The following is a 9369-nucleotide window of genomic DNA, read 5'->3' as shown; positions in this document are numbered from 1 at the left end:
CAGCACTTTGGGAGGCTGAGGCGGGCGGATCACCTGAGGTCAGGAGTTCGAGACCAGCCTGGCCAACATGGTGAAACCCTGTCTCTACTAAAAATACAGGAAGAAAATTAGCTGGGCGTGTGGTGCATGCCTGTAATCCCAGCTACTCGGGAGGCTGAGGCAGGAGAATCATTTGAACCCGGGAGGTGGAGGTTGTGATGAACCAAGATCATGCCACTACACTCCAGCCTGGATGACAGTGAGACTGCATCTCAAAAACAAACAAACAAAAAAACGTTTTGTGGATTTGACACTCACTGACATCTCCATTTGGATTAGCCACGTTTTTATATGCACAGCAGCCTTGCATGTCTAGGGGCTGCCATATTGGCCAGCACAGCTCTGGGCAGTACAAAAGGGGCACAGAAAAGATCACTCTCTGTTCTGACCTCCAGCTGACCCCTACCTGCCAGCCCTCTGGTCCACTTCCCAGAGGCAACCACTGTTACCAGTGTCTTTTTAAAAAAATATCTTGTGATCCTCCAAGCTTTTGTAACTTAAGCAAATGAAATACTATTTTATCTCCCTGTTTCTTACCTAAATGGAAACATTTCACAGGTGTTCCTTTACACTTTCCCTTTTCACTCAACGTATTCTATTCAGTGGCTGTTCTGATGATGCCTCACTCTGTTTTGTGAGAGAATCTCGCCAGGTACACCTTCTACCCTCAGCGTCAGGCCCAGATACCCATACTCAGAAATACATCTGACTCTGGGCACAATGATCCCTTAAGGGATATTGGCCTCTTCTTAGGTGTCACCTTCTTAAAGCTACAGCCAGTGTCCCTGGACTGAGGGACTGGTATGTGTGAGGGCTTAAGGCAGAGCCTGGCACACCCTTGCCCTTTTGAGATCCTGCAAAGAGCCAGTCTGGCCAGCAGGTGTCCTAGAGGCCACACCTCACAGGTGGAAGGTTCTGGTGCGTTCGGCTGCTGCCCCAACACAGACCTCACAGTGCCCGCCCAAGATCCTCGGGTTGGTTTTGTGGCTGGTGGTTCCCCTGAACAGCGTCCATCTGCTTCAGAGAGCTGAGGAGGTGGCTGGGGGAGCAAGCCTCTTCTGCCCTTCTCCCTGGTGACATTCATGTTCGAGGACTCCCAAACAAACCGCCTCACTCGCTCGAGCTGATGGGACCTGGGGAGGAGCCTTTCCTTGTCCGCTCCTTGGCTGGTCTCCACATGCTTTGATTCCAGCTCAGAGGAACTCGCTCGAGAATGCTGGTTTTTGTCAGCGTCCCAGCCAGCAGGGTGAGGTCTTTGGATCTTGAGCTGCAGTCTCTCTGAGTTGGGCCTCCTTCCTCTCTTGTTTCAGTCACTTCTTCACGAACGATCCTGGATGCAAATGAAGAATTTAAGTCCATGTCAGGGACCATCCAGCTGGGCCGGAAGCTTATCACAAAATACAATCGCCGGGAGCTGACGGACAAGCTTCTCATCTTCCTTGCGCTGGCTCTGTTTCTTGCTACGGTCCTCTATATCGTGAAAAAGCGGCTCTTTCCGTTTTTGTGAGATCCCAAAGGTGCCAGTTCTGGCCCTTTCAGCTCCTGTTTCAGGATCCTGGTTCCTGAGCTCTAGGCTGCCAAGCTGAGCCACACACCCCTCCATTTGTGCCACTTGCCTGCAGGTTGGATGGAACACAGTGCGCCACTTTTCTGCAAGTGGCTGGCTTGTAAAGGGTGAACAGAACCATGGGAGGCAGACCTGTCATTGGGATGCCGCCCTGGGGACATAGGAACTGCCTCCTTCCCTCATCGTGCACTATGGGAGGCCGCGGCCACTCTGTGGGGCACTTAAAGTCCAGCCTCCAGGACTCGATGCCTCTCCTGTTTCCCTCTCCCACCGTGCCCTTAAATGCCAGATCTGGTGGAGTGAAGAGAGAAGAGGTAGGAAGAAAGGTGATGAAAACTCCTGGTCATTCCTTGAATAAACTTGATTTTATTTAATAGAATAAAATGTATTGGATTTTGTAAGATAGCCCTCTGGGAATGTGTGTTCCTCTTTCCTTTTTTCTTTTCTTTTTTTTTTTTTTTGAGATGGAGACTTACTCTGTTGCCCAGGCAGGAGTGCAATGGTGCAATCCTGGGTCACTGCAGTCTCTGCCTCCTGGGTTCAAGAGATTCTCTTGCCTCAGCCCCCCAAGTAGCTGGGATTACAGGCATGCACCACCATACCCTGCTAATTTTTGTATTTTTATAGTAGAGATAGGGTTTCTCCATGTTGGCCAGGCTGATCTCAAACACCTGACCTCAGGTGATCCACCCGTCTTGGCCTCCCAAAGTGCTGGGATTACAGGTGTGAGCCACCAAGCCCAGCCCTCTTTTCTTGATGTCTGGATTTCTAGGACATGAACTTAGATTATTTATTCATTCATTCAACAAAGAATTATCATTATTATTTTCTTTCTGTCGCCGCCCGACAACAAGGAACTATTAAATAACTGCCACACACAGGGTGTTACAGACACTGCTGAACATTACAAATACATTGGTAAACCAGACGTGGTTCCTCCCTCAAGGAGGAACAGAAGGAGGCACAGAAATAAAATCTTCCAGACTATCAGGAAGGAGGGTCCAACAGCCCCTGTTCAACCAGGTGTGGTGAGTGATACCTCTAATCCCAGCATTTTGGGAGGCTGAGGCAGGATGATCACTTGAGCCTAGGAGTTCAAGACCAGCTGGGCAACATAGCAAGACCCTGTCTGTATTAAAACAACAACAACAACAAAAAACAGAAACAGAACAGAAAACAGCCCTTGTTGGAAGTGGCTCATACCAACATCTGAAAAGGTTGAGAGATGCCTTTCTCTACCACAGCAGCCTGGCCAGGCCTGGGGGTGTGCAGTGATTCGGGCTGGCACATGCCTTTCTCTCTGATGTCCAGAGCTAAGTATAACTAAGGAGGGAGAAGCTAGTGAGAAGCTGAGACTGTGAGCCCGAGTTCTGTCCAGGCTGGAGGGAGAGGGCCCAGGCTAGGCCAGCCCTAGAGGTGCTGTGTCTTTTGTGCTACAGGCCTGGCTGACCTCAAGCTTGAAATCCCAGCCTCCCCCACTATTTATAGCCCCAGAGGACTTGGGAGGGGCAGTGTGGAGGCTGAAGAGAAAATGGAAAGAACATGGACTTTGACCCTTGGCTCAAACACTTGGTTTTGAGATTTGGCTCCACTGCTAATGGACCGCAGGACCATTGGCAAGTTACCATATGTTGCTAAACCTCAGTTTTCCCATCTGTAAAATGGAGGAGATAGTCCATATGGGTCCTCATAGAGTCAACTTGAGAATGCAAAGAGAATATAAAGCAGCAAGTGTAGCTAGCTGTCTTCAGACCAGGCCTGCCATGGCGTTTCCAAATGCTGCCACCCCCAGGGCCCTGGGCACTGAGATTTCCTGCAGCTGACAGCAGAGGTGCTTCAGGAAAAGCGGGGCCAGGCACCAGCATTCTGTTAGAGGTGTTTGAGCAGAGGATGTCAAGAGTTACGGCCTCAGTTATAAAGTGGCAGATCATCATGGCACCAAGTTATAAAAACCTAGCTGCACATCTCAGACTAGCTTCATGAGTGGATTCTAAATACACACACACACACACACACACACACACACACGCAAGCACAGATATTTTGTAGGCTGTATATCATCCTTAAACAATTCCTGGCCCCAAAAGACATTCACTGCAGATTGTGCACACATGTGTCTTATTTATAGTCAAATTAAAGCTGAGAATAAAGCACAGATGGGAAATTCCCACTCAGATTCCAGCTGTAAGTGCAGCAGATGGATGTTATCAAGTTAGGATTTTCTTGTCTTAACATTTTTCCTTACTGCTTCCCACTAATTGTCAACATCCTCCTCACAATATGGAATTGCGTGGGCTCTGTATGGCCTAAAAATGCTCCCTTTGACACTGTATTCCTCTTTTACTTGCCTCCTTCTGAAAATAGAGTCAAATGTGACCCATTTTGAAATGTCATTGATAACAACATCTTGCAACCTCTATCAGCCACCAGGGGTAATCCTTCCCCAAAGCAGAGCGCGGCCCTCTCCGTGCTCAACCATGAGAGGGCAGTGTCCACATTCGCTCTACCGCCTTGCAGTGAGTGTGGTAATCTTCATCGGTCCATTTGAAATGTTCTTATGGATATATATGCACTGCATGCATACGTATATATGTACTGCATATGTATATGCGGTATATATATGTAGGTATCAGATTTTTTTTTTTTTTTTTTGAGACGGAGTCTCGGTCTGTCACCCAGGCTGGAGTTCTGTGGCACTATCTCAGCTCGCTGCAACCTCCGCCTCCTGGGTTCAAGCAGTTCTCTGCCTCAGCCTCCCGAGTAGCTGGGATTACAGGCACCAACCACCATGCCTGGCTAATTTTTTTTTTTGTATTTTTAGTAGACACTGGGTTTTACCATTTTGGCCAGGCTGGTCTTGAACTCCTGACCTCGTGATCTGCCTGCCTTGGCCTCCCAAAGTGCTGGGATTACAGGCATGAGCCACCGCGCCTGGTCAGATTTTTTAAAACATAAATGTATGAAACTTACCTGTATTTTGTTTTTGGAATATGTTTCCTAAGTGGCCTTAATTTTCACTGTTAAACAGTAATGCAAGCTCAGATGCTCCCTTTTTTTTTTTTTTTTGAGTCAGGGTCTCGCTCTTTTGCCCAGGCTGGAGTGCAGTGGTGCGATAACGGCTCACTGCAACCTCTGTCTTCCAGGCTCAAGAGATCCTCCCACCTCAGCCTCCTGAGTAGCTGGGACTACAGGTGTGCACCACCACACCTGGCTAAGTTTTGTTTATTTTTTGTAGAGATGAAGTCTCACTTTGTTGCCCAGGCTGGTTTCAAACTCCTGGGCTCAAGCAATCCTTCTGCCTCAGCCTCCTAAAGTACTGGGATTACAGGCGTCAGCCACTGTGCCCAGCTCAGCTGTGACGTTTTGATGAGCTGACAGTCAAGGAGTTAAAGGTATGGAGCAGCCATCAAGAGATCTTTCATTCAAAAAGTATTTACTGAGCACCTACTATGTACCAGGCACTTGTGTTAGAGCTACACAGTGAACAAAACAAAGATTGTCTGTCGTCATGGAGCTTCTGGTGTATGGGGGATGGTGGGCAGATGATAACAATACCGGAAATAAGCGGTTTGGAAGAGTGGAGCTGATTGATGGCGATCTGGATGGAGAGGTGGGGGCAGGTTTGCAGTGTTAAGCAGAGTGGTCAAGGTTGGTCTCACTGGGGTAGGGTTTGAGCAAAGACTTGAGGCAGGGGAGGTGAGTCCTGGGGACAGTTGAGAGGAGAGGGTTCCTCACAGAGGGAGCAGCTAGAGCAAAGGCTGGGCAGGGCCACACTGGCACATCCGAGAAGGTCAATCTAGGCCACGTGGCAAGAGCTGAGTGTAGGGGCTCAGTGACCTCAGGATGACCTCCAACCTGGAGGCCATCTCCCGCCCCTACCCACCCTTTTCTTACCTCTCACAGTTGTTGGCCCTGTTGGGCATCGGTTCCTCCAGAAAGCTCCCCAGCTATGTGGTGCCATACTCTCTTGGCTTCCCTCTTACCTCTCTGGCAACTGCCCTCCTATTCAGGCTTAAATGCCTCAGATCTTGTTGTCTTTGTATCAAGGGCAAGGTCATCCATGTCCCTACACATTGACCATATCTACAGGATGCTCAGCCATAATTCAAAAGTCGAATGTGCAGTGCAGCCCTCCCAGGCGAGCTCCGGACCCTGATCAGCTCCACTGCCCCGTGGCTACTGCTCCTCATCCGCCCCACGTTCCTCACCGCTTCCCACCCCACGGCCTGGGCCTTCCTGGGCTTCCCTGGCCTGCCTCCTAGTTTCCCCTTCTTGGGTCCCTGTTCCGTTCGTCCTGCTCATCTCCTTGAAACCTCTTTCTCACCAAACTAGGAGATGAGCATTCGCTTTATTTGGACAGATTCGCATCAACCTTCTTCTGAAAACAAGGCATCAATACATTGTGTTAGTGTATGTAGGTGGCTGAAAAGAGATAGTGAGGCGAGTTCTGTGTTCTTCCTTGGCTAATGGTGGTCTTCCCTGGGGCCCTGCTGGAGGGCTTCCCCTAGCTGTGTTTCTTCCCTAAGCAAGAGCAGAATAAAAATAGCTGTGGGCTAATCTAAGAGATAGCAGACAGGAGTCTCAGCCCTGTTGTCAGGAATGAAAGGCTCAGCCTGGGGGTGAGGGGAGGGATGGGTGTTATCACCCCAATGTCCCTTCAGTCCCCAACAGCAGGCCCAGGCTGCTACATACCAGAAGCCTCAGGGCTCATAGTGTTGGTCAACTTGCATCTTTAATGGGCCACAGTGCCTCAGTCAAGTGTGACCTTTGGTGGCAGAGACCTGGATTCTGGATGTACTCTTCCTGGCCATATGCCTTCAGCAATGGATCACCTCCTCCGCAATAGTTCTGACCTCTTAGTGGTGCTGGGATGATCAAAGGGCAAGACACATGCCAGGAGCTCCCGCAGTGCCCCTCACACAGTGACCCTGGCGGCTGCCACATTCTCTCCCAAACAAAGCGGTCTCGTACCCCTTTCTGTCTGGGGCTTGACTTTAGGAAAACGGCGCTTAGGCAAAGAAGAAGAGGATACTGGGGTAAGCAAGAAATCAGGACCCAGGGACGGTACAGAGTTTCCCAAATGGCAAAGGACTGAGAGGGGCAGAGCAGGCCCGGGCAGATTGGCCATCTTTCCCGATCCGTGGAAAAAAAAGATGGGCAGAATTAGCTTAATGTGCAATGTTCTCTTTTTTCTTATTCTTAAATTTTTGCTCTTCCCCTTCCTCCCCTGCAATCTTGTTTGCTGGCAAAGAGTACCCCTAGATAAAATGAATCCATAGAATAGCAAATGAATATGATGGAAGAAGGAGCAAATGGTGAATCCGTTTTAATCCGATACCCTGACTGGTACGAAGAACAAGAGTGCTCCTGGCAGAAATTTCATAATTTTTAAGAAAGTCATTCTTGGTTTGCAAGAGATAGCTTTTCCGTGGCATTCTCCACTGCCACCTGAACAGGCTTCAGAAGCAATGGGTTAGAGGACCAAGAGGGTGTGAGCTGTCAGATTCTGCAAACTCCTGCTGCCATCCTGAGGGACCTCATCCTCCCATCCGTTCCCATATCTTATTGAGTGTGTACTGAAGCTACCCTCTGCTGCATCCTGTGGACAGAAGAGTAAGATCCCACCTGCCTTGCAGAGCCAACAGCTTGTCAGAGATTGACCTGAAGTCAGACAGACACACAAGAGGGTGTATTGAGACCCCATAGTGAATTCTAATTCACTGTGCCGAAAGAAAAAAAATTAAGCTGAAAGCTGAGTCACACAAGAAATTGCCTTTCCTTTGGTTCCTAAGCAGATAGCTACAGATAAAAGGTTAAATATCTCCACCGGTGGCTACTCTATGTTCACCTTACCTTATGTAAAGTGCTAATTTACTGAGCACCAGAGAATTCATAATTGACCATCCCCCTACCTGCTCCTTCTCCCTTGTAGCCTGTGGATGACCATACACCCTCCCGCTTTCCCTTCCAGCCAGCTTTTCCTCTTTAAATATTGAAGGCCTCAAAATCATCCTCGGAGAAAGGCACAGACCACGGACTGTTTCTGTGATTCTGTGTTTTTATCTTCCAGGTATGTCCTTAACTTTGACAAAATAAACCTTTAAATTGATTGAGACCTGTTTCAGATACCTTTTGGTTTACAAAAGCAATATATATTAATTGTGGAAAACTAGGAAATATATCTAACCAAAACAAATTCCTCCCCCAAAAGATAATATGGAGTCATAGTGCGGCCAGGCGCGGTGGCTTATGCCTATAATTCCAGCACTTTGGGAGGCCGGGGCAGGCAGATCACTTGAGGTCAGGAGTTCAAGACCAGCCTGGCCAACATGGTGAAACCCTGTCTCTACTAAAAATACAAAAATTAGCTGTGTGTGATGGTGTGTGCCTGTAATCCCAGCTACTCAGGAGGTTGAGATGGGAGAATCGCTTGAACCCAGGAGGCAGAGGTTGCAGTGAGCCAAGATTGCACCACTGCACTCCAGCCTGGGCGACAGAGAGAGAGAGAGAGGATAAAAAAAGTCATAATCCCATGTAGGGAGAATTGCCATTAACAGTTGGGAGTGGATTATGTGTCTTTTTCTTCTTTTCTCCCTCTTCTCCACCTTTGGTGTGATCATAACTCCGTCTCCTGGGCTCAAGTGATGCTCCAGGCTCAGCCTGCCAAGTAGCTGGGACTACGGACGAGAGCCACCATACCCAGCTAATTCTGATTTTTTGTAGAGACAGTTTCACCATGTTGCCTAGGCTGGTCTTGAACTCCAAAGCTCAAGCAATCCACTGGCCTCCACCTAGAATTTTTATGTAATAAACTTTACATAAACCATACAATTTGGTGGGTTTTAGAATATGTAAACCACAGTCAAGATAACGAGCCTATTCCATATCCCCCAGAGTGGTTCCAGGACCCTTTGGAACCTGTGTGTCCTCACTGTCCCCCACCCATTCCCACACTGTCTCCAGATCTCCCTGACCTGCTTTCTAACACCCTAGACTAGTTTACATTTGATCATTTACTATAAATGGATCACACAGGATGCACTAGTTTTGGGGGTGTGGCTTCTTTCACTCGGTATAATTATTTTGAGGTTCATGTGTGTTGTTGAATGTATGGATAATTCATTCCGTTTTGTTGCATAGTAGTGTTCCATTGCATGGCTGTATCAGCTTGTTTATTCATTCCCCTGTTGATGGACATTTGATTATTTCTGGTTTTTGCTATTACAAGTAAAGCTCATATGAACATTCATGTACAAGCCTTTGCATGGACCTACACTTTCATCTGTATTCAGTGAAACACCTGGAGCATATTGGTTGAGCCATATGATAAGCGTGTGTTTAACTTTATAAGAAACTCCCAAACTATTCCCAGAGTAGTTGCATCATTTACAGTCCCACTGTGTGAGAAAGTTCTAGTTACTTTATGTCCTTACCAACACCGGTATTGTCAGCCTTTTACATTTTAGCCATTCTGGGCTGGGTGTGGTGGCTCACGCCTGTAATCCCAGCACTTTGGGAGGCCGAGGCGGGCGGATCACTTGAGGCCTGGAGTTCGAGACCAGCCTAGTTAACATGGTGAAACCCTGTCTCTACTAAAGATAGAAAAATTAGCTGGACATGGTGACGGGTGCCTGTGATCCCAGCTACTCGGGAGGCTGAGGCAGGAGAATCGCTTGAATCCAGGAAACAGAGGTTGCAGTGAGCTGAGATCACACCACTGCACTCCATCCTAGGCAACAGAGTGAGACTCTGTCTCAAAAAAA

At 48.2% G+C, this 9369-nt stretch overlaps 1 protein-coding gene across 2 annotated transcripts in view; it reads left to right on the top strand.

Annotated features, from left to right (window-relative positions):
• BNIP1 (BCL2/adenovirus E1B 19kDa interacting protein 1) overlaps positions 1–2011 on the top strand; it is a 33519-nt gene extending 31508 nt beyond the window's left edge. For both annotated transcript variants that reach the window (XM_011987695.1, XM_011987694.1), the window contains one exon: positions 1350–2011. In XM_011987695.1, the coding sequence (XP_011843085.1) occupies positions 1350–1546 (197 nt within the window). In that variant the 3' untranslated portion in view covers positions 1547–2011. The remainder of the gene's footprint in view (positions 1–1349) is intronic.
• Positions 2012–9369: the final 7358 nt, after the last annotated feature.

Source organism: Mandrillus leucophaeus, unplaced genomic scaffold (genome assembly GCF_000951045.1).
Source record: "Mandrillus leucophaeus isolate KB7577 unplaced genomic scaffold, Mleu.le_1.0 Scaffold314, whole genome shotgun sequence".
Taxonomy (NCBI): Eukaryota; Metazoa; Chordata; class Mammalia; order Primates; family Cercopithecidae; genus Mandrillus; species Mandrillus leucophaeus.
Note: the sequence above shows the minus strand (reverse complement) of the source record. Positions and strands in the feature narration are given on the sequence as shown.